Below are 26,461 nucleotides of genomic sequence, written 5' to 3' on the forward strand. Positions count from 1 at the left end.
TTAAGATAAGTACTGTCTGTTCTCGGTTAGACAGGTGTCACCCATCTTTTTACAAGCTGCACGGCGCTGGTCTGCCCCAGTTTGAGATTTTTGTTCCGTGTGAGATAATGCATCGTGAAGAAACACATTCTTAATCTCTCAATTCACTGTGACTTGTGTCAATTATAGTTGACAAACAGGGATGAATGCTGCATCCCTGATGTCTGGGTACACTTCTCACATCTAAATGTTGTGTTGCATCTTCTTTTCTTCTTAGAGCAGTGTGATCCCGACTGAAGACCTCAAGAACGGCAAAATAATAAAGCAAAATATTTCACATTTCAAGAATTTTTAGATGGATTCCTGGAGCGCACACGTGGGTATTACTGTTACTGACCATATTTATTCAATTCGATTTTATTGCAAAGACTGTGGATGTGAATACATTCATTTGTGGGTTTGTTTGTTGTTTGTCACGACACCTATGAGGTGTTTTCGTTGGTAAAGTGGAAATATTGTTTATCGCTGGTTGCACTAAAGCAATTTCTAAAGTAAACCGTGTCTTATGGAGTACTTGTTTATGTTGTTCCTCAATTGTATGTTTGTGACAAAGGATGGAAATTCATTGTGTGGAAATGTTGACCGTAGTCACTTCTTTAATTCTCACAACTGAGGTGATATTTACACTTTAAGGAAGCTGCTCATACATAATAGTCTGTGTATTGATGCAGACTTGTAACATTATCGATCAGTTCGTTTAATCATGGACTTTGAGTTGCTTTTTGTTGCCTTGCTACCAGGACCAACATGGCACCATAAAGAAACTGAGCTTGTTCCTACAGTGCCCTCTGGTGGAGGAAGAGGTCAATAACTATAAAAAAATGCATAAACATTATGCCTATAAGATACCAGCTTATTCTTTAATTTGGCAGCGTCTCTCCTATAAAACTGATTCCCAAACAAATCAAAACAAATGCAGAGGAGAATAATAATAATTCAGACCTCAGGACAAGGAGCTCTATATTGAAATAACAATAACAGTGCACATTTCTGCACAGATGTGGCGAAGTGGTTAGCACTGAATTCCCTCACAGTGAGAAGGTCCCGGTTCAATTACCATCCGTGTCCTTTCTGTGTGGATTTTGCAAGTTCACCTCGTGTGTGCGTGGCTTTTCTCTGGGTTCTCTGGTTTCCTCCAAAAGAGCTCGACGCTCCACCCCAACCAGCTCCCCTCCTGAGCTTTGCGGATGCCTACCAATGGGTCAATTTGAAGAAATTTCCACAAGGGGAATAATAAAGTATAATAAAGTGTGGGGGCTCCGTGGTTTACAACCTAACTTATTCATGGCAGAGTCATTGAACTGTGACAAACCTTTTTAAGTTATGGGGCAACACATGCTCCCCTGCACAAAGATGATTCATTCTCAAAGTGTTCAGCTCCAAGATGCGGCAGTGCTCTCCGGAGTTTGTTTGGGAGAGACACCAAATGAAGAAGAGTCACGCGTGAAAGAAAAACTTCCACAGAACAACATAGAGCAGAGAAAATGAAATCACGTCACATGTGACAGTGGTTGTATTTAGTGTATTCGGTAAGTCGGGTATACATCACAGATGATGTGACTGGACGGCGCCATATTGGTTTGGTGGGAATAAATATTATATATATATATATATATATATATATATATATATATATATATATATATATATATATATGTGTGTGTGTGTGTGTGTGTGTGTAATGTTCTGAGTGCACTTTTACTTCATGTACTTTTCATTGCGTATAGAAAATGGCATACAACTACAAAGAGGAATTACCATCGCGATACGATGCCAAATTAGATATGTTAAGGTTGTCTGGGTGAAAAAATTGTTTTTTTAAGCTCTTAGACTTTCCTTCATTAATAAATATGAGCATATCTAAACATGTATAAACATTACCAAACAAGTAAAAATTTGCAAAATTCGAAACGCATTTATGTTTGTGTGCATTTAAAAATAACTATAATTGATAAAGCTGAACCTGACCTGAAGATTTTCAGCGCTCTGGCGCCCTCTTTTGGCCAGCCACCACAGATACATACATACATACATACATATATACAAATACACGCGGACATAAACATAACCTTAGCCCCAACTTCTGTTGGCGAAGATGATAACTCTCAGATCAGTTGAATCCATCATTTGATTTTTGTACCTGAACAGGTGACACTTCTGCTTCCTTGAAAACAAGCAGAGAAAATGACAGTTATGTAAAGGCCACATGGAAACATTGAGGGGGAAGGACAGGGCAGAGGTTTCAATATAGAGCTCCTGGTCCTGAGGTCTTGTCTGTCCTATGTCATTTCACACACCCAAAGAAAAGTGTTGGATCCCAGGCATAATACTATATCTGTGTGTGTCCGTGAGATTTTACATACAGTAAGTGAACATGCGGTCATCTAAAGAACACAATATGTTCTGTGACAGTGAGTTTAAACTCTGATGGGTGGCAGACAGACTCTGGTCTAGTAACGGTTCATGTGAACATCAATCCTCAGAGGCTCAGACGGGGACACCTGATCGAGGAGAAGTGGTTTATGACCTTCAATCCCACTGTGAAAACAGTGTGTTCCAGTGTGCCTACGTGCATTAGATAAATCCATCTTTTAAGAAAAAAAACCCTCATTTATATTCTGTAAAAAATCATGAAAACAAATCCATAGATTTATATTTGCTCGATGTTTACTTTGTCTTGCAATTAATTTTAAATCCATTATAAAAGAAAAGTATGTATTTTTCCTAATTCAAAATGTATAACTTTGTGTAACATGAAAACCATATGTAGGAAAGGCATTTTGTTTTAATCCAGATTAGTCAATACTTTGTAGTAGCGAGGGCTCCGGGATATGCGACCTGAAGGGTTGGAGATGAAGCACATCGATATGAAATAGGCTTTCTATTTGTCTTCAAATCAACTCTGACCTTTTTCAACTAATTTCTAAATCAACATGGCTCACGTCGCTCAAAATTATTACTCAATCCACTGTTATGCCTTTTAGCAAACATCATTCCAAACAGCCCATCCATCCCATTTCTGTACAGCTCTATCCAACTTGGGGATCCGATCCCAGCTGGGTATAGACAGAGGCACACTGAGGACAGATCTGCAGACCGTCACAGAGGAACACAGAGGTGCAAACAAACCCAGAGAAAACCAATCAGGAAGACAAGCTGCAAGTAGCACTGGTCGGGTCTTTGCCATCTGCGGGACTGTGACTGAGACTGTCAATCATTCGTGTGTCATCAGGGCCAGAGTCACATGAAATGTGGGAAGTTTTGGGCCGATTGGAGCATGTTCTGGATTTTTACACTCCACTTCCTGTTTCCAGCAGGTGGCACTATGGTCGTTATCGTCATACGATAGCTTCAGTTAGGTTTACCCTCGCTGTGTGAAGGAGGAAGAAGAAGTGTTATTGTAATAATCAGAGGGTGTAGAAGTGGACATTTGATGACAGGCTCATATTAAATGGAGCAAAAGGAAAGACATCTCTGACCATGAGAATCGAATGCATACAACTTAAATATTCAAATATGTAAATGGTTAATATATTTTACAGTCCGCGTGTAAAATGTGAGTTTAATTCATGTGCAAATAGTAACTTTTCATTAATCAACATACTTCCCATGACCTCTTATTCAGCTTATTTTTGGATTTGACGTCTGTGTTTCTGTGCGTATTTGAAGTTTGGGGACAAGAATTTAAGTGACAGATTGTGTATTTGTCCCATGTCATCTGGTCTGATTTGAAAAGAACAAACTTTCACACTCAGGGTCATGCAAACCTTGAAGTGTTTTGTCTCTTGCCTTTTGAAATGACGGAGCGAAAAACTGCCTCAAGAAAGAAATATTATTTTTGCCTGTGGGTTTGTTCAGAGTCTCAGAGATTCATCAAAGTCCAGTAGACCTTGAATAACTGGCAGGACTCAAAATGTAAGATAAACACATTTTAAGAACAACAAGTTAAAAATCATGATACGATTATCCCTCGGGGGATATTTAGTTCACTCCATTTTCTAAAAGTGGTTGGTCTTTCGCTCCTCTTTCACCTTCAGTCACTGATTTGTTTGATTTTTGTTCAAAGTGTCCAGAGTAATCAGGGTGACAAGGCCTCCGATGTGCTTCTAATAAAACACCACGCAGCCGGGACTGTCGCTGTTTGCTGTGCCCGCTCACACATTTCAGTCGTGTGAGAAGCCACTTCACACTTCCTTTCAGACTCTGATGCTGAGGGGAAGGAGGTTGAAGGGTAAAGCTGGTGTCACTGTTAATTGCCTCAGATCTTGAGGGTTCAAACAAAACCAGAGTAAGTTCAGTTCGCTGGAAACGACAATTTGGTTTAAATAATGGTTTTTGCCCTTTCTCGTTCTATTTTGAGGAGGAATTAAATCTTTAGTTTGTAATTAAGTTGATACATTTTGAAGTTTGCTGACTTCTTAAAAATGTGTTGCCTTCATCATTAAGTCGCATAGTTTGGGCAGCCGTGGCTCAGTTCTGAATCGGAAGGTTGCAGGTTTGATTCCTCCTGCCACAAGACACTGAACCACAAACTGCCGCCAATAGATGGAGTGAGCGCCGTGTATGGCAGCCATTACTACTGGTGTTTCAGTGTGTGTGTGTGTGTGTGTGTGTGTGTGTGTGTGTGTGTGTGTGTGTGTGTGTGTGTGTGTGTGTGTGTGTGTGTGTGAATGTGACTAACACTGTAAAGCGCTTTTGGGAAATTTTTAATTTATGGATTTTCTTTTCTTTTTCAAATTTCATACTAGTTCAAATTGAAACTGCATTTCTGTCTGAGGTGAAATAACATGCAGTGCAGCAGCCCTGTGGTTGCAGCCACTCATTGCAGGAATACTTTATTTTCACAGAGTTACGAGTAAAGGCAGGTTGACCTTTTATGTCCAGCTGCTGGGGAAAAACGTGAAAACCCATCAGGAGGTACTTCTGAAAAATATGCAAAACTGTCACTCCTGTAGTCTTTGCGCAGGAGTGAGTGATTCTACAAGATTTCCTGTTGAAAATAATGTGACAAAATAAAATATACTTTAAAAATGTGTACAGATCCTCTTCGTGAGCAAAGCCAAAGACTTTAATGTATGAAACCTGTGTTTTTTCTTTAAATCTAAATAATTTCTGAGGACAAAAATCTAATATTTTTGTGCAAACATGCAAACTTGACACGTGGTGAACAATTGTGACCATTTCCAACCAACATTGTTTCCTGATAAGGGAGCCGAGGCAGGCGGAGGCGCTCTGGATAACAGAAGGTGTGACAGTGGTGGCATTTGAATGGCCTTTAATGCCCGTCAGCTTCGTCATCTATCCCCAAAGTGTCAAACCCTGAGCAGCTCCAAACAGCTGCAGAGGACAGGGTAAATCTCACAGGAGTTCACATGCATGGGCATTAAAGGTGCACCTCTTCAGCAGATGAGACGGAGCTGCAGAAAACCACAGACGTGAGGAGAGATAAAGCGGACTGGTGCTCTGATCAACTGATCAGTGACAGTGAAATGTTTCTTCACACTTCACTATTCATTGCCATCCAACAGTGTAGGTGTAACAATCGATGTTAAAAAAAACCAAAACACAAATTGTAATTTTTGTCTCCCCCCCATAGAAGGCTTTTGATATACGACAAAACATGGTGGAGCACGGGTGGGGAAATCCAAAAGATGATGCTTGACTCTTCTTTTATTTGCATTGTTTTATTTTTTCAATATCACAGTGTCAGTAGTGACATCCTCATACATAGCCACAGAACACATATTTGAAGTCCAAACCCGGCTCACAGGTTTGCTACATGTACAGTATTGAATCACCAACAGTGAGTTGGTAATGTAGCACAGGGAACTCATTTGAATCCCATTTAATTAAAAAATGTCCACATGGTAGTGTTGAAGAATATTTTGAAGATGTCACGGAAGTCAGTCTACGTAAACAGAATAAAATGACTCAAAATTGTACATATTTCACAAGATATACTTCACACATCCTCTAAAAGTGGAAGGATTTCCCCACAATATTGTCAGTAAAGTTTTGCTGATACATTAAAAAAAAGCACTAATCTTCTCTATAATAAAATGTGTCGATTCGCCAAAATGGATGAGTCTGAAAATGAAAAGCCGATGTTGCAGTGTGCCATGAATGATCATATTACTATTAATTCCAGAAACATCCCACAAGCAACATGATGAATTATTTGGCAAACTAATGTAATTATAAATTCTGTTTTACATCAATTTTCCATCATGAATTAGCAAGAAACAGAAACTAAATGTAGTGCGTACCATATATGCTCACTTGCCTGATAAAAGGTTAAGTTATATTTTGTATAAAATGGATTTAATGGCTCACATTTATTCATTCAGACCTTCAGTCTGTAGCATGTCTGTGTTTGTATAGACTCCCACTAAGTATGGACACATGGCTCATTAAATCTGACCTCCTCTGGATACTTAAACAGAGAAAGCTGAGTGTGTGCATTTGTCTTGTGAGGACGGCAGATGAACTTTGTCCTAACATTAGTACTGTACTGTCAGTGACTGCTTACCGTCTCTCAAAGGAAAGTTACTTTTGTCTGAGAAGCATTTAACACAATAAACAGCAGTTTCAAGCACTTTTTTTCTTTTTAAATCTTGTAAAAATAAAATATGATTGGGCAAAGTCCAGATAACTACATTTCAGTGTTTAATCTATTTATTTATAATCTCAAACCAATTATTTCTGATTAAAGTGGTTTATCATAGTGCATGTAGTGGGTACGAGTGTTAGTATGAATAAAAGTAATAAAAGAATCACATGGTACAGTGTAGCACTCCACTTTGTGTGTGTGTGTGTGTGTGTGTGTGTGTGTGTGTGTGTGTGTGTGTGTGTGTGTGTGTGTGTGTGTGTGTGTGTGTGTGTGTGTGTGTGTGTGTGTGTGTGTGTGTGTGTGTGTGTGTGTGTGTGTGTGTGTGTGTGTGTGTGTGTGTTAGGCAGAGTAACTAGTAGGTGATGAAGCCTGAAAAGCTCCAGTTTCCCTGCAACTCAAGAGGACAGAGTACATATCCGGGCAACTGGGTAAACAGCAGCAGACCAGCAAAGACAAACATTAATCCACCTCAGAGATCCATTCTTGTATCTGATGCACAAATCCACAAAGGTATAACTTAACTTGTTTGACATGATAGAGTGTAACGTTATATCAAGGTTAATCTCCAGCATGTCCCTTGTACGTCTTTGTATGTCTCATAATGTCTTAGAATGGCATGTCACACTGTAAGGCCTTATTACTTCAGTCCGCTTTAGAGATGAAAACTTACAAAACAATGCTTAAGAAAAGAAGCCCAAAAGAACGCATTGGTTTCACCCAAAATTCAACGAAACATGAAATAAAAAAAGATAGAATTGAATGAATAAACTGACTTGCTCCAACAATTGGAATTTGGAAGATTCATCAAACAGCATTAAAACAGAATCCAAATTTACACTCTTGTAAGAAGTACACCATATACCAAAGTAACCTCAGATTATCACAATTTAATTTTGTTTTTTGACACACATGTTCCTTTTTCTTTTATGTCACACCAACATATTCCCTAATTTCAGTTCCAATGTCTCAGCAAGTAATGAGAAAGTGTGAAGGTACACAACACACTCACGCTGTACCAGAGGTAGTCACGGTGTTGTCAGCCCCACAACTCAATAGGTTCACTTACAAAGGGGTTGGTAACGACAAGGAAAGAAGGTTAGAAATGACTGATCCAGATGTTCTAAATCAAACTTGTCTGACAAGTTTAAATAAATGTAATATTTGACAAATAACAAAATGCTTGATCAGTATTACCAAAAGGATGAAGAAAAATCAAATAAAAAACCAGTCAAGATCTTCTGTGTATGTAGTACAAGGGGGAAAAGTACTCTAAAACTTGCATTTAGGGGAAAAAGAGCAATATTCTTACATATGATACACAGAAATGTATGACAAGCAACATGCAAACCCATTTTGGTGTGAACTGCATTCAGTAAGAGCTGGTGTTGTGACCTCCGTCGATGCTCTTGAGGAGTGATGGAGCCAGAGAGAGTACACTCTGAGACTGGTAGAGAGTAATGGTGTTTGACAGGGATATTAATATTTCAGAAGCTGTGGAGGAGAACCTCCTGTTCCTTGCTGCAGATCTGCTAAAAAGTACTTTTTACTTCCTCCAATGACTACATTTTTATTATAACCTAAAAATAAAGTGAAAACACAAAATAATCTTGGATGCAGAAGAAAGGGTTTCTGCCACAGTGTGTGTGTGTGTGTGTATGTGTCTCTCTGTATATATTTGCAAAGCGTTTGTTCTTGACACAGTTAATGATCTGAGACTAATTGGAAAACCTCTACTGGCAACACTTTAAATCCTTCTATTCCGTCATTCACTGTTGCTTTTTGGTTATTTCATGTTTCAAGCTGATGACAAAATGTTGTCTCAACACAGGAAGCGCTCAGATCTTCTATTCAAAGACAAACGTTTCCCAGTGAACCATCACTTGGGACCTCAGCGGTGTAATTTAGAAATGTCCTCCAGAAGGACACATTTGCTTTTGACTGACACGATAACATTGCCTGTCGCTACTTTTCAAACATGAAGCAGAACATCAAACTGGTTTTTTGATCTGTAACTATTAAAGTGAAGTTCTGGTGAAGTTTCCAACCACCGGTTGATACGTCACACTTCTTTATTTTGTGATTAACTAAATTGAGACAAAATAAACAAGTACACATAGTGTTCCTTTATACTCTTTTATGTAAAGATCAATGTAATAATAATTAGTGTGCTTGTTTTTAGACTAATTCCCCACGTCTGGATGTTTTACACAAGTCTTTTAATATGTATTCTGTGGGTGTCGTGAGCTTACGAGAGATAATTTGGTTGAATAAAATAAGAAATATGAAAGTTATCAAACATGGTCAATCATCTGTTTGAGGGTTATAAGTAACTAGTAACTTGTACCTAGAATAAGATTTAAAAAAAAAAAACCACTTTGAAATTTCAAACTGTCATGGCACAACAATAGATCAGTGGAGCTATGATATCTAATTATTTGTTTGTTTTCATTAAAATACTAAAGAGACAACATGAGATGACAGGAGTTAAACAAGCATTTATTCAAATTCTCTGAGTCAACAAGAAATTGATTTCTCTAAAAAGTCGAGAGAACAGAGAATAAATCTCTACGACTGCCAGGAATACATCTTAGACATTGCATCAGTGCGCACAGCGGCCGATTGCTCCGTGTCTCCTCTGGTGACACTGTGGATCCACGACACATATGAAGAAAGCTTCATATACACTGCGTGTCTGTGGTTGCTGCAGGATTTGTCATAGGAGAGAATGCCTGCAGCGTACACGGCCCCGCTTTCAGCATCGGTGACTGCCAGAGCACCTCCAGCATCGCCAAAACAAACGTTTTCTTGAAACTCGGAGGGTCCGGTGCAGAACATATTGTGATCCACACTCGGTGTGTGCGGCTTGTTTTCATACTCTGCCTTGCATCCAGAGTGATCAGCGATGGAGAGAACGAGGTGTTTGAGCGACGGAGCCGGGGCGAGGAGGGCCCCAAAGCCCCAGCCTGCGATCGCCCCTGACCCTTTGATGGCGTCCGCGAGGTCCTGGCCTCGCTCTGGGAGGGGGATCGGGGTCACTCTGCTGCTTATTACCACCTGCTCCTTCAGCTGGATCAAAGCCAGGTCATTGTCCCAATCGGACTGGTTCTGGAAGCGTGGATGAAGAACGACCTGCAGGATATGAATGCAAATGTTCGACTGTTAAGGTAATATAGTATGAGGTAATATGAAAAGTATTGTTTTGAAATAATACTGAGGTATTCTGGGACATTCACTGACATTTGGGAAAATAACAGCATGTAAAGAATAATGTAACTCCCTGACATTTCCATATTGTGCTGCAGATCATCCAGCAAGGTTAGCAAGCAAGTGCATATATGTTGTTGTTGTTGTTATTGTTGTTGATAAAATCCCATATTGTGGCAATGACCAGTTGTATAATATTACTTTGTACCACACAATGGTTGAGAGCTGGATTAAGTACAGTTTCTTTCGAAAAAGATCCCAAAAAGTAATAATATCAAATGTTTCCTCAAGTTTCAAAGTAATGCTTCACAAATGTATTTATTTACACTCTTGAGTTGAAATTTCTATCTGTATGCAACCCCTTGTCAAAAGCTTAATCTGTAATTTATAATGATATTAAATGAATACTGATTTCCTCATTCATCAAAGGACTACAGGCATTTTGATTTGTATCGTAAGTCATCATACAAAGTTTTAAAATGGCACATGACATCAACGTTAACAAAGTAAAAAGTCAGCAGGTATTTCTTTCACTCACCCTTTCTACAGCATACTCATTGGAGGCGTTGGCTTGTGACTTGTGTTCGATTCCCAGGTAAACTTTGGGGACAAGAGGAGCTTTTCCCTGGATGTCCTGTCGACTCTTCCTCACAAAAAGATTTCTTCCGGCTGTCAGCACCCAGCGGTCGGAGATGAGGGTGCCTCCCGCAAAGCCTCCGTCCAGAATGTTGTCACTGAGGTAGACCATGGCCTGCCAGGGAACGTTGGGGGCGAGCGTCCCACCAACCATACGCCTGGAGCGAAGCGAAGATACCTTGGCGCCTGCACAAAGAAAGAAAGATGCATTTATTTGATATTCAATAATAGACATTTTGAATTTGTTTGGCACTTTAAAGATTCAGTCACATCTTATTTTATGTCATTTGTTATTGTTTCGTCTGGAGCTTCGAAATCTGTTCTGGATAATATCATCTCACCTGGTGCAATAAAATCTATTTGCAGGATTGTTGCATGACTTCCAGAAGATATCAACATAATTCCCTTCCATTCTCTGTATTGAGTGCAGATGTTTCAGACATGCCAATGATTTAATTGGTTAGGCTTTGTTGAATGCACTTGCATTCATCTTAATTTTTTCTTTACAAATATAACATCATGTTAAACATTTTGACCATGTAATCATTGTTGTGTGTCAATAACGAACATGATTTCTTGCCATGATTTGCAGTTCAACAGAGCCATCAGAAAGCAACACTTTGATGATGATCCTGCAGAAACAGTGTTCTATAATTTATTCATCATATAGAAAACAAAGAAATTCATCAGCCACTTGTCTTTGTGTGACTCAGATTATAATAAAAACTCTATGAAGTGAGACTCTCTTCTAAGGGGCAGCAATGTCTCAAAAACACAGCAGGCTGCATTCTGCACAGTAAGGATGAGCTCTTCCTAGTCATAAATCTTGTTGTAAAACTACAATATAGCAGATTTTATTCACAGTTTGATCTCCATTGACTTGTTTAATTGATGTTTCATAAAGAGGGAATATTCAATAGTTCTCCTACATGTCACGGTTAATTTACATTATGCTTTAACTTTCTACTGAAGACAGCATTGTTTCTACTTTGAACACAGTGGAATGCATCGTTGCCTTGAGTGAGTTTATAAATGCATCTTTCACTGTACTCGGACTGTTAGGCTTATTGTCGTTTTTCATGGGCTCTTTGAGCATAAGCTGGAAGTGCACAATTCCCATTTCAGACTCCAGAGCCTTGGAGCCAAATAAGAACAATATCTGAAAGGAGCAGTAATAGCCTGGCCCTCAGATCCCAGGGGAAAGCTTGTGCCATTTCATGCAGGAGTTATCTATGTGGACAGCAGCTGTCGAGAAGCTACTGGTGGAAACTGTAGCTTCAGAGGATGAGATCCTGTGGGCAGCTGGATCGCAGGAATGGTCCTTGTGTACGAAGACAGGGTTGACAGTAAATTAGTTTCCGGCTTAATTCTGTCTAATCCTGTTTGTGTGGGCGTGTTTCTGTAATTTCTTCAATAACCTGTTTACCCTCAAAGAAATAAAGATTTTCTTAAAAATCACATGGTGGACGCCTCGCAATGCAAGTGACGACTGCTTCACTATTTCAGATTCAGTTGAATAACCGTTGAATGTATTGCAGTCAGATTTGTTGTACACATTTATTACACAAGACAATTTTGTTGTAATGATGTTTTGTTTTTAGCTCGATTATGATATCATTTGGTAATAAGAATAACAATAAGAATAAACAAATTCAGTTAAAAAGAGCCCTTAGTTCCATATGATCCCATCAGAATTCTTGGTTCCCATAATGCTTCTTATTGGATGTTTCTAGAGTTTCTGAAGGTAGAATGGGTCGCAGAAGCTCCTCTCATGTGGAATAAGTAGAATTGAGTCTATCGCAAATCGTATTTATCAACCTTCCTGTTTAGAAAAGTTTACAGTTAGCGGTGGCTCAGCTCACCCTGGAGCATTTTCTAGAGAAGCTGTTATAAAAGGTTTATATGGTTCCTCTCTCTGGACCTTCCTGCAGGATCTCTGATGGTGGGAAGTGAAACTTCATGACCTGATTGCTGCCCCGTTGAGTCTGCAGTGTTTTCAATAGCTTATGTCAGCTTTGTTTGTTCCTTCTTGACTCTGTCCAAGCCCTTTCTCTCTTACTATCCCCAAACCCCCAACAGGTGCAGCAGTGAGCCCCTAGTACTTTGACTCTGCAGAGAAAGTTTTTTTTTTTAAATCTCCATTTCCAACTATGCGTGCTCACGTGGGATTGTCGGTTTATTCTGAAAAAGTATAGATTGTCAAATTTTCAAATGGTTCTCGTTTGAAAAACCTACTGCAGTTGAGACTCATAGAGCAGGATTTTAAACACAAGAAACAAATACTGTGCACTATACACGCCAACTCTCTTCATTTAATCCGAAGCAGTGCATCAGTACAGACAGAGCAGTATGTTGTTTCTCTTCCTTGTTCACCGGCTGCACCTCCTACTTCTTTAATGTGAGACCAGAGCTGAAGACACTCAGCTCATTGGCGTATAAAACCTTCATGTAGACACAGAACAAGGCTTCGTCAGTGCGGGCTGTGCACTCAGGCTTGTTTACCATGTTTGGTAATCTTCTGAAGCGTCACTGAAGTACGTGCACTAAATTCAGTGAGTGGAGTATTTGTTCCTTAACTTAGTTACCTGTGTTTCTTCTGGTTTTGAGGAAGTAATATTGAAAATCTCAAAGTCTTTTGTTACAGTTTTTAAATTGATTTAAAGTTGAATTATGTGAAATTAATTCAAATTGATTGTTAAATGAAAGAAAACAATTAATTTAATCAGCTCTCTTTTGTCGTCCTCAAATCACAGTACCTATTAGAAATGGTGCTCCGACATCTGGGCTGGTCAAATGGTTTTTACTTGACTCATTTATTCCTCTAATATTTCAGCTTGAATACTATATCTTCCAGAACCTTCCTTTATCATGACAGTGGCATAAATAAACAAACAAACAATGAAATACTTGTGATTTTGTGTTACCTGATGCAAAGCTTTTCATGTTCGCCCCAACATGAGCCACATGTGCCAGACAAGCCCAAACAGCCAGAAGAAGCACGGACACAGAAAACCTTCACACGAAAACACGAGGCAAACAACCAACAAACAGGATTCTTAATCACACATCGAAATGGCTTGATATCAGAATGACTCATGCACATAGCAATGATTTATATGTTTGAGTATTCAATTTACAAAAGCTCAAGCAATATGACTTGATGGTCACTGGGAAAATCATCCAAAGTAAATCCAGAAGTTTAAAACCAGAGGTGCAAATACCACCAAAGGTTTGTAACTCAACTACGAATACTCTTATAATGCTTACCTTCTACTCAATAACCTGTCATACTACTGTTGTTTATGAACTGAGCACCTCTGTGTAATGATTAAAAAGCGGAAGATACATTTGACCTTGATAAAATCAATCCAAGCGATAAAGTAGAGAGAAATTTTGCAAACAAGATTGTAGCTATATACCAGAAAATGTATTTGTTAGATAACTATTTTTAGATATTCAGAGACAAATTAAAATTGTTACTAGCGTGAACTGAAGTAGTTTCTACTTACTTCATGTTGTTAGTCGTTTTTTGTTTTATCTCCTGCAGCAGTGGCTCTTTCAGTTTATCTCACCTCTTGAGCGTTTTGCGCATTTTGCTGCTGAGGGTTTTTATACAGCGACGAAGGCTGCACTCTGGAAACTTGGTGCAATGAAATGTTGATTCCAGGAATCTAAAATAAACTGTTGTGAAATTTCACTTTTATCTGTTGGAAGGTTTGCCAAAGGCTTGAGTCAGGATGACTGAAATATATCCATTTGAAGAAATGTGAAACCTGAATTAAGTTATGGGACGACAGAAAATGTCGTGTGAGTGTGTGTGTGTGTGTGTGTGTGTGTGTTTGTGTTTACATCCTTTAAAATACAAAGGACAACATTTTGATTAGTATAAAAAGTACTTTTCTTATTTCGACAGAATAATATTGTTATTTAGCTCAGCCGTGGATCCCCTGGAGGCTCTAACGAGACTGCAGGTTATGCAATGTAAAACAATTTTGTAAATCTCTGTTTTGCAACTTTGGAAACCACGACAGAACAGTTTGCACCGTTTGCATCATCGTCCCTCAAAAGTAAACAACGCTGACTGATTTCAACATCGATGCGACTGATTGAACATTTGGATGAGGCGTTATTGTTTTGATACGCTGCGTGCCATTTGTTTTATCTTTGTAAAAAAATAAACATAAGGTGTATTGCCCCAGAAAAAGAACACAAAATGTTTCTATTGAATCCCTGGCGGTCGCAGTGAGTCAGCGATGTGCTGCACAGAGGAAAGTCCAGCATTGCTGCCAGGTATTTGTTTAAATAAGGTCACAGTGAAGTTACAGAGGTTCAGGATTACAGCACAGTATTTCATTTGAAAATTTGCTATTCTTAATGCATGTTTGACAATGTAGTACTATTTTTTCCCCAAAAGAATATGGATGCTTTTCTAAAATACAAGAATAAGTAGTTCTGCAACTTATAGAAATTGGTGATGCTCTTGTAGAATATTTTTGAATTTGGAAATGATTTAAAAAAGCACAACACTTCTGTGCTAAACGTCTCATGAAAATGGAAAAACTCGTCTTAATGCTAGGTAGTCTAAATGTCACCCGATTGAGGTTTTTTTAAAAAAAAAATCTGCTAATATATGAACAATTTTAAATCACCACATCCCTAAACAAAAAGAGAGTGATTAGCAACTGTTATCGCAAATGACACATGGGATTGTATTAGAACATTACTGTAGAACTGCCTGTAGTTGAACCCACAACTTTCCCGCTGTGAGGCGAGAGTGCTCATCTCTGTGCCCGTCACAGATCCAATGCAGGGGAATGGAAACACTTCCATCCAGGTTTTTCACAAATAAAATGTGACACTGATGATCAGTGGCATCAAAACCTCACGTATCAAATATGATACATGATATGGGGTGAGCGAGGTATCCACAGTACCTTAAATAAACATTAGTTTACCTTTGTTGCAGTTTATATGTTGACTGTTTATATCAGAGTATCACTTTCTTCTTCTCGTTGCCATTATTTCACAAATCTCACAGTGCACACAGTGACATTATGAGCGTATCAGTCTTTTCCTAAAGACTGCTAAAGGTTCAGGTAATGTGCCACAAAACTACTGAGGAGCAGCTAAGACCGAAACAAAACAAACTAGTTAATACTTCTAATTGTCTAACTTATTTGCAATATTGATGTGACACATCAGATGAGCTGTGAGCACTGTGCGGATCAGTCTAATGTAACAACAATTAGTTGGATGGATACTCTGCAGGAATAAGGAAATATGCTCTCTTTCTCAAGGTAGCAAGAAGAGGACATTTGTCACAGGAAAGACAAACGCAGAGCTCCTGGGAGGTCATGGTAAATGGTAAATGGCCTTCATGTATACAGCGCTTTTCAACTGTGTGGGCAGCCCCAAAGCGCTTTACATCGTTAATCACATTCATCCATTCACACACCAATGGAAACTGCTGCCATGCAAGGCGCTGTCACTCCCATGGGAGCAATTTGGGGTTCAGTGTCTTGCTCAAGAACACCCCGGCATGTGGACAGGTGGAGACGGGAATCGAATCTCCAACATTCCGATTGGGAGATGACCGCCCTACCAACTGAGTCATGGAACAAAATCATGAATGCAGAGTTTTTTCATATTAACTACTGCCATTTAGAGTTTTGAACCAATCACACAATAGTTGTCAGGCACCACAGCAGACAAAAGTACAGGCTAAATCAAATGTCAAGGACAAAATTCTGAAATTAATTTTCTTTTAAATCGTCTGTATAAAGTCTGCTATTTTCACCTGAAATTGTTTTGCTGTACACACTCTCAAAAAAAGTTATACAATTTTCAGCAGGCATAAAACTCCAACTTGTCATAACATCTATTTTCTATTTTAAACAGAAACAATGTACATGAGAAACATTGACATCCAGCTAAAGAAACAACAAGCCTGTTAAAAGAAAAATGGAACATTAGGACTCTGGGACTAGAATGGAGGAGAAGAAGTGAGGAAATTACTGGCTTTAGCGCTTTTGCTGAAGAAAAAAAAATAGCACCTTGTCATTACATTAGAACGTGTGTGTGTGTGTGTGTGTGTGTGTGTGTGTGTGTGTGTGTGTGTGTGTGTGTGTGTGTGTGTGTGTGTGTGTGTGTGTGTGTGTGTGTGTGTGTGTGTGTGTGTGTGTGAGACGGTAGTATTGTGTAAAGGCAAGATAAATACTGGATTTCTTTTCTAACTGACAGGGTGGGCAGCACCTCACTGCCCTTCAATCTACACACAAAATGATGGACTCTGACCAATCTACTTAAATCCCAAATGATTTCAAATTTTTAGTTTGGTTCAAAAATCTTAGTTTCAAGCACTAATAGTGAACGATTTTGTAACATACACCTGTCTGTTCCTCTGACATGTATTACAGGGGTTAAGACTCTCTATGAGGAATACAGAGAGAGTGTGCACCATAACATTCCTGTGTCGCGCCTCCATTACACAAGCAGTTGTACCGTCTTGGTGGCACATTGGTGCTTTAGTCACACCATAACCTCAAGCTATTTTCTGAGCATTTACTTGAAAGGCATATAATTACAGTGTTGATATATTATTACATATAATATATAAACCTGGATCACCTGAACACCCTCCATGCAAAATGAAAGCCCAACTATCACTGTCATCGAAAGAGAAACCATACAGAGCAGCTTAGCTTGTTCTGTGGAGCGGTATACATGAGATGACATCCACTACGTCTTATACCTATATACTGTTTGGCAGAAGAGGGTAGCTATGAGTGTCCAACTGTGCTGTACCATTACAATACTAGTCAGTCAGGCCACAGAGGCCCAATATCTAATCAACCAGAAGCCAGTTTACATCACACTTTAACGCAGACTCAGATATACCACGCGACCTTTACTATAAGTCTGTCCAATAATTATTTATGTGGCAGATTTACAAAGCCCTTGAGGATTAAATTACATAACACTGCTCAACCCTGCTGTTTATTCCTCTGCTTGGGTCTCATTAACATTTCCTCGGTGTTGTTGCATGAAAATACGATTTTCAATTTCAATTTTCACACTTTGCTGTCTCATGGGTATTTTCTCTTAGAGATTGTGGCAAGGCAAGGACATAAATCTTTAGACCTTGGTGCTGTTATCTGGTGTTTGCAGTCATATCTGGATTTGAACGCTGCAGTCTTTGTTCACCGGAGGCTGCCACAAAGAGAACGGGTATCATGCCAGATATTATAGGATGTACTTAAACGGGGGAATGCTTTTCAAAACCTCACTACAGTTTCTTTAGTGTGATTTCCATCTTTGTTTCACTAAGCACCAATGTCTTATTTGCAGCATATAAGTCAACGTTAAGAGCATTCTCAGCACTCTGGATATGTTGGTGTGAATAGTGAAGGTGCAGAGCTCGCTTACTATAATGAAGGTCAAAGAAAATCGAACTAATTTGAAGAAACGTGTAAGAATTTAGTGGTGCTGAAGACTCAAATCAAGACTGATGTTAGGAGGGTCAAAGATGGGAGGGAGGAGAGTCAGGCTGAATGTGGAAAGAGAGAGAGAGAGAGAGAGAGAGAGAGAGAGAGAGAGAGAGAGAGAGAGGAGGACTTTACCTTGAAGCTCCAGGGAAAGAACATGTGCATGTGATAAGGACTGCCAGACATGGGCAGGGGGAGCAGAGAGGGGGAGGAAGTTACGAGGGGAGTTGGGTGGTTTCGAGCTCAACACAGCGAGATGAAGTGAAGGGAGAGGCTGAATCACAGGGAGATGGAACAGGAGAGTGTGTCAGAGGCTTTGTACTTAATGTGTGTTTCTCAGGAGAATGAATGATGAGGACCACTGCTCCACTTTCGGCTGCGCTGGAAGGTTTTTAGCGGGATTTTACTTCCACTAAGTCAGCGTTTCAATACTGGACTGAGCTCCTGCTACCAGCTTTGTTGCTCTCCACAAGTGCTCTGTGGTCCATAACAGTGACGATGTCGGTAAGATTGCTTTGAGTTGATTTAGTGGTAATATAAAAGGGGATTGTGTTTGCATTTGCTTGTTTGACTTAGATAAATTCCAAACTTCAGTTCAAATGTTAAATGAAAACTGATCTGTATTCAGCTATGTCGATTCAATTTGCATTGTAAAAACAAATTAAGATATAACTGTTAATGCTTTTGAATTTTCCTCATCTACAAAATGTGTCATCGAAAAACTGAAGTGCTGTGCATGTTGAGGAAACGAGGCTTGTGAGTATTTCAGATGTGTTGAAGAAACTTTGCTAATTTGGCCATTAAAATATCAAAATCAGGTGACAAATAATGGCCATGCTTTCTCATAAATGTGTTTTTCTGAGGAACTCTCGGACAACAAAATGGACTGGTGGATGTTTTGTCATGTGTCCTCTAATGCTAACGAACAAACCTGAATTCATGTGAATTCACGTCAACATGGTTGTGTCTCTCCTGATGAATTTTAATACAATTTGTTGCAACTGTTGTTCGAAGTGGTTGTCTTAGTTGAAGGCTTTCAATGGCTTTTTTTTTAATTTTTATTTTAGGTGTCTCTTTAAAAGAAAGATGAAAAATTTGAGTTTGGAGAAAGATTTGTGATGCATTCAAAGATTGTTATAATTATTAAAAAAAAAGGTTTCATCCATCCATTTTTGTTCTAGCTCGTCATTAACTGCTGAGTAAAGTGAGGTGGATGTGACATCCGTTAGTTGCACAAACTTTAGACTGTCAACCATGTGATCTTGCAAAACTGCGAAAACATCTTATGAGACGTTGAATCTGATGGATGAAGTTTCTCTAAGATGATCTAACACATCCGACATATCAGCAACAGCCAATATTTTAAATCACAATTATTGGGAATGGTAAAAAGGTGAAAATGTATGAAAATATAGTGAACAGTTATGTGACATAGGGTAGTTTGAACACAAATTGGACTGTTTCTGTCACAGGTGAAGCATGGATTCAAAGGCTGGACACGGCAGGTCGCAAGATAAGTGTCTCCTCATTGGATGTTAAGGGGAAATAGGAAGGTGGAAAACGCTGAAGCTGAGCCGAGGTCGAGCAGGCAAGAATCAAAATATTTTGATAGTCAGAGGACAGCTGGACTGGAATCTTGATTGGGTAGAAATTTTTTTTTTTTTTTAAACTCCATGATACTTGGAACAGGAAGAAAGCTGAAACGACTGGTGAAACAACATCGACGAACTGCCAATAAGAGAGAACTGAATTTAAAGTGCAGTCACCAGGTGAAGGCACTCACACACTCAAGCACAGGTAAAGCACATTATGGCAGGGCTCAGCAATCAGACATGAGGAGGGGAAGTCAAGGAGCCTGAAACGAAAAACCGTGTGATACTTCAAAATAAAACAGGAAACAGACGAGACAGAAATGTGCACTGTGACAGGTTCTTCAATTTTTATAATAATTATCAATACAAACAACAATAATAACATTAATTAAAAGCAAGGCACGATCTGATATTTTTATAAACCGCACATAAACTTTTAATAGAGGTGGTCTGGTGGATCAGGCACCTGGTTACCTCCTCAGAGGTTTACCAGGCACATCCAACTCAGAGGAGACCTCGAGGTTGATCGAGGACTTGCTGGAGATTATATAGCTCTGGCTTGGTCTGAGAGCGACACGGGGTCCCCCAAGAAGAAATGGAGGAAGTTGTTTTGGACAGAGATGCATGGATGGAAATTTTAAAAGAGTACAATGAGATCATGTTAAGACACATTAAATATTTATGAGGAATAAGGTGTACATATGAATATAGTTGTGTATTATACGCATAAATATATTTTACAATAGGTTTAGGCTTTATGGTAAAGTAAAATCTCCCCTCAATTTCTTGACAGCTTTTTAAAATATTTAATATTTTTGCTCTTTTAGGTTTTTATATATATTGAAATAATAATTCTAACAATAATAAATAGTTCCAATTGAAGGTTTTTTGAGGGGCTGAAACATATGCTGCCAGAGAAAACAGACAAAGAAAAATGAACGAGCAGTTAACAAACAAAAAAACAAAAAACAAACTAAGAGGCACAAAACAAGAATAACTTGTGCTTTACTCTCATGTGTGTATGAATGTGTTGTTTGTGCGCCTCTCTGACAAACACAATGAAAACAAACACGGACAGGATGACAGGCCAAGATGCAAAGAGAAAGTTGTCTTTCTGCTTATGTGCTGTGGCAGTCGGCCCTCAGGCAGCTCCCAGCCTGCCTGTTGGTTATTACTGCACATGACCCCTCTGTGTATCGGGTGACCTGGCCTGAAAGCCCTGGCCAAGCCCCCACAGTCCTCCTACATATGCCTGAATCTGTCACTCAGGGACAAACCCTTGTCAAAGGAAATTCACTGCATGCATGAACAAACTAAATGCAGCTGCTCCAGCAGTGCTCAGAGAGCCAACAACTGCAAGCTGCATTAAAATCTGAATATCTGCATACATGTTATCAAAAATGGTTACTTAACATGTGTTTAATATAAGCTCTTAATGTCCTTATAGCCTGCAAGGTTTACGGGACAAGCCAATGACGAAACACTCACTGATTTCTGATTAATGCACAGATTTGTGTTTCTTCGACCACTGATGCTTCATTGATGCGCCCATACAATCAACCCTTAAATACAACAGCTATGTTTAACTTTATCTGAGCACTTCAACTCGTTTGTTTTAAGACACACAGATTCACAATGTGTTAGGAAAACGTTGCTTAAATTGCATTGTCTTTTTTTTTACTTATCACACAAGTTGTCCAGAGACAACTCCTCAGCACTTAAACACTGCTTGTTTTCACAATCACAAGAATCTCTGAAGCAGAGGAGAGCAAAGCATTGTTTTCCAAGGAGTAAATATTTGAGTTCTTCAGCTGATTACCCAACACAAGCACATACTTCTAACTTATTATTTGGATAAAAAAAACTAATACTTTACTGCAAAAGGAAATTCAAAGTACAGAAACCTACAATTCTTTCATGCAGATCTACAGTATAAAACAATAAATCCTTCTCTGGCAGCCCTCATATGTTGGAGGACAAACTGACCACTTTTTCCTTTTAATAATCTGTGAAAAAGATTTTCAGTAATTGCTGGAGTTGTTTTCCCAGTAGCCTAAATTAATTATTTGAAGAAGCAATATGACTGAGTGTGCCCCTCTTTCATGTTTATATTGCACTGTGGTGTCAGATATTGGTGGTCAACTTACTATACTCCACATCAGATGACAATCTGATATGGTATATTTGTAAAGAAATTGCATTACATAAAAGAAGGGCAGGGTATGCCCATCCTTATTCCAAACTGAGTGCATGTACATTCTTGTTGACTCCATGTTGGGGTTAAATTATCCTTACTGCAGAGGTCTGTTATGTAACCAGATGGCACTTCCCACACATTGCTTTGAGAATGATGCCAGCAAAGCACAACCCATCAGTTTGGAAGATGATGTTGCTCTCAAACATATAATTGTCTTTTCCTGTTCAACTTCTTTGTGAAGCTGTAGGCGAGATCATCTGTGCATGTCGTAAAAGACCAAAGTCACAGTGCAAAGGCTCATGGGATCGGATCGCTGACTAAATCAGATCATAGTCCAGGTGGATTTAAACCCATAAGCCAGTCTGATCTTTTTATTCAGTGTTCATAAACGGGACAATCTGATTCACATTAACAGAGTCAGACTGACAAAAAGTGACCATGTAAACAGAATTATAGGTGTAGAGCATGGTGCACTGTGTTCAAATACATTCTCCTCTTCACTCAAACCACAGGTAGATTCCTCCGCTTGTAGGCAACTGGCTGTGAAGTTGCTCACATAGCTCACCCACAGCTGTGTGTGTGCGTGTGAATGTGCGTGTCTGTGTGTGTGTGTGTGTGTGTGTGTGTGTGTGTGTGTGTGTGTGTGTGTGTGTGTGTGTGTGTGTGTGTGTGTGTGTGTGTGAATGTGCGTGTGTGTGTGTGTGTGTGTGTGTGTGTGTGTGTGTCTGTGTGTGTGTGTGTGTGTGTGTGTGTGTGTGTGTGTGTGTGTGTGTGTGTGTGTGTGTGAATGTGCGTGTGTGTGTGTGTGTGTGTGTGTGTGTGTGTGTGTGTGTGTGTGTGTGTGTGTGTGTGTGTGTGTGTGTGTGTGTGTGTGTGTGTGTGTGTGTGTGTGTGTGTACGTGTGTGTGTGTACTGTCTTTGCTCTCAGCTGCTTGTCTCACTTCGCCTGAGGTCTTGCCACAAGGAAGACTTCTGCCTGTCATCTTCACTTAAGGTAACGGCAAAAAGCCCCTTAATGAGGTTTATCGTCCAAAATAAAATTTCTTTTTGCCCTACCACCAGGTCGGAACGTAAGTCAAATTAAATGTAATGGAACTGCTTAGGATCCACGCAGTGGATTAGCCCTCTCCTGTTCAAATCCAGGTTGGGCATGTTCTCCCTATGTGGGTGTGCAGTTTTTTGGGGGGGAATCCTTCTATTTCCTCAAACTAAAACAAAATATGCATTCAAGGCTAAATTGTCTGTAGGCACTTAAGTCTAAAATTGTGTCAAATTTAGTGATTTACTTTATGGTTTATTTTCTGGCCCCGCTTTATGTAATAGGAGTCAAGGAAAATGTCACACATTTATAAAGAGTGGAAAAGAAGTCAACTACTGACGTCAAAGGGTCTTACTCTTCTTTCCCATTCATCTCGAGAAATTCAGGATACTCTTTCATAATGTTAGGACAAAAAATCTCTTATCAATCTTGGCCTTGCTTCATTGTAAGTGCACCGACACAGAAGTCATCAAGCGTCGAACACATAAAAGAAACACAAATAGAACATTTCTCCTATAATCCAATTTCACCAAACATAATGGTCAAGAATAACAATCGTCATATCTCATTCAATTTCTTTATGTGCAAGTAGGATTCTTTTGAATAAATGATCACCACAATACATTTGTGTGACATCTGCAGAGTCACAAACGGGATGAAACAACTGAAACCACTGTGAGACAATATCTAAGTAATCATTCGTGGACCAAGAGTCTTTCAACATTGAAAACTGCAGTTGTGTAATCCCTCGTGCAATGTTTTGAAAGGCAATGGAAACAGGAGTGTAATAATATAAAAGGGCTTATTCTTAGTAATGAACCCTCCAAGCCTTGTCAAGTGTAACTGAAGCTTCTTTTGGCTTTATGGAAAAAACAGTCATTACTTTAACTACAAGGTTGTTTTTGCTGCGGGCTGCTGCCCGAAAGCCTTTTCTTAGAAGAAGATACTGTATTTACCTGAAATAAAAAGCCCCAAAAAAGATAATGATAATGACTTCACATGAACGATGAAGCTGTTTTGGAGTTACACATGCTGGCTTCATATGTGTTAAATAAGGAGGTTAAAGCTTTTAAATTTACATGTTGTTATTTTTATCTTTTTGTAAAAACATCTTTATCCTCCTTTACTAGGTCTATAAATAATGTGTTCACATTTGCATTTGTTGTACAGGAAATTCAATTCAATTCAATTTTATTCCTAACGCACAAAATACAACACAGTCATTTCAGGAAACAAAGAGAAAAACCTAACAATTCCACATGAGCAAGCATACGAGCACTCCCTTTTAACAGAAAGAAATCTTTACAAAACCAGGCTCAGAGGTGGTGGCTTTCTGCTGTTCCTGTTGGTGTGAGGGGATAGAAAAAGGAGAAAAGGATAGGACAGAGACAGAGAGCAACAAGCAACAAACAACAAAGAGATAAAGATAAATCCACTTGCTGCAGAAACTTGTCAACTGCATATTTTGATTTATTTGGCCATTATTGTTGCTTTTTCACTCTTGCAGCAGTGTGGCTCCTATGTGACCAGACATTTTAAATAAAGGTATTTGATATAAGGATTAGTTTCTGAGAAGTCTCATGTAGCTATTACCTGTTTCACAAACACTTTGTACATGGATGTTGGCACTGTACTAAAGCAGTGTACAGTGTTGGTGTACATCACGTGGCACCACTCAGATAATCAGTAAGTCATTCAACGCTGTTTAGGCTGCATTCTCAACTGAGGCAGACAGCTTGAGGTAATGCAAATTTCTGGTATAATGATGATGAGACTCAGGCCCCGTTTACACAACAACAAATTTGAGTGTATCCGCAAAACTTTCTTCACTTTTGGGGGGGGGTCCGTTTACACGGCACCAGTTTGCGGATGCACTGTATCCGCAAAGTTTTTAATCCGGCTCCCAAGGTGGAAAGATTCTTTCATGGTCGCTATTCTCTCCAGCAAAGACTGCCGGAGGCTACAGAGCCTGTTACTGCGCATGTGCATCTCTCCCCCTCCCTACTGTTCATCCAGTTGTAAACAAACATGGCGACCCGTAATGGTATGACTCGCGGTCCATATTCTAGTTTTATCGTCCATATCAGTAGTTTAATAGTTGAGACTCACCCCTGATAGCATCCGATGCGTCATCAGTCCATGCGGATGTCAGTTGCTCTCCATTTTCTTCATGTTTATCGTGTATTGTTCGCTGCACACACGTCTGTGTACTTTCATTACAAAATTAAGCAACAGCGCCCTCCAGTGGCCCGGCATACTAACTACATCGTTGTCTCTGTTCGCTGCTGCAGTGTAAACACACAATTTTTTTTTTTGCGGGATTAGGTGTTGTCACTTCAAACGTTGTGTAAACAGGGCCTCATCAGTATGCCGGATGCAGAAATACTGGTGTCAGTGGGGTCCTCCAGTAGCTTAGTTACAATAACCTGCAGAGAATACATTTTCCAATCTCAGGACATTGGACAAGCCTATAAATGGCTGGTTTATGCTGATGCATTAATTGCTAATGCGTTAAATATCTGGCATTTATTGCATTCACTTTGCTGTAATTTGACCTTTGACATAAATGAATAAAGTCATTATTATCATATTAAATACAGAAACAAACCTGGCAGAGCCTTGTGGCAAACACTGTGATAGTTGAAGCACTGTACAAAACTCTGGATGACAAGGACATAAATATAATAAGAAAACAGAACCATTCACAATTATGGTTCCACATTCGCTGGGATATTACATGTTGAGATTTCTGGAAGAAATTACCAGATTAAGTACAGAACAACAAAACCACTTTGGATCTGAGAGAAGATCTCAAAGGAACATAATAACAGTAAATTTATTGAGTATGAAAAATATATATATAAAACTAGCTGATTCATTACAATCAGAACCATTTGCCGCTTGTGGTGACCAGTATTTGTTGGTTAACCTAATAAACCAATGACCGATAAGCTTCTTGTGATTATGTCCTCACCATGTTGGTTAAAGACTCTGGTCTTTGCTTTATAGCATGTACATGTACAAGCGAACATACACACACACACACACACACACACACACACACACACACACACACACACACACACACACACACACAGTAAAATAAAATAAAATAAAATAAAATAAAATATTAATGGATTAATATGTTTATATACATTCACTAAAGGATGTGAGTACTTATAAGATGTCCATCCTTTAAATGCAGGTTCAATATTTGCAGTAAGAGTAGTAATGTAGTGGGTAACAAGACCTTTATGTTTATGTTGCCCTTTATATGTTTGCATGTTCTCAATGTCCCTGCATGTGTTTTCGTTGGGTACTTGGGCTACCTTCATCCACAATCCAAAGAGATATTAGTCATCTTAAAATTGTGTGCAGGTGTCAGTCTTTCTATGTTGGTCCTGTGATAGGCATAGATGGAGGCATGAATGGATTGATGTGTAACTGTTGTTAAAAACTGCTGAAATCATGAATAAAATTACATGAGCTATCTAATGGAAAAGAAATGCTTGATTAAAAATATGAGGTCTGTTTGTGTTAACACTGTGTTACACGTGATTCTGCTGTCGGGTACATATGATTCCCATGGATGTCCTTTTCAGGACTATCTTGAATTTAAATTGTATTCAAATTCAAAGCAACCAACCGTACGAGAAAAGG

At 39.1% G+C, this 26,461-nt stretch overlaps 1 protein-coding gene across 1 annotated transcript; it reads right to left on the reverse strand.

Annotated features, from left to right (window-relative positions):
- Nucleotides 1-9,120: 9,120 nt before the first annotated feature.
- On the reverse strand, nucleotides 9,121-14,137 carry hp (haptoglobin). The gene is made up of 4 exons (XM_080489559.1): nucleotides 13,999-14,137; nucleotides 13,414-13,502; nucleotides 10,392-10,675; nucleotides 9,121-9,778 (listed from the first exon to the last, which is right to left on the reverse strand). The coding sequence occupies exons 1-4, from the start codon at nucleotides 14,001-14,003 to the stop codon at nucleotides 9,215-9,217; spliced, it is 942 nt and encodes a 313-aa protein (XP_080345685.1). The 5' UTR covers nucleotides 14,004-14,137; the 3' UTR covers nucleotides 9,121-9,214.
- Between the last annotated feature and the right edge of the window lie 12,324 nt (nucleotides 14,138-26,461).

Source organism: Lipophrys pholis (assembly GCF_963383615.2).
Source record: "Lipophrys pholis genome assembly, chromosome: 2".
Taxonomy (NCBI): Eukaryota; Metazoa; Chordata; class Actinopteri; order Blenniiformes; family Blenniidae; genus Lipophrys; species Lipophrys pholis.

Coding starts and splice junctions, on each gene's coding strand:
- hp (XM_080489559.1), bottom strand. Junction 10,676..13,413: donor CATGAAAAGCTTTGCATCAG/GTAACACAAAAT, acceptor TTCTTTGTGCAG/GCGCCAAGGTATCTTCGCTT. Junction 9,779..10,391: donor ATGAGTATGCTGTAGAAAGG/GTGAGTGAAAGA, acceptor CATATCCTGCAG/GTCGTTCTTCATCCACGCTT.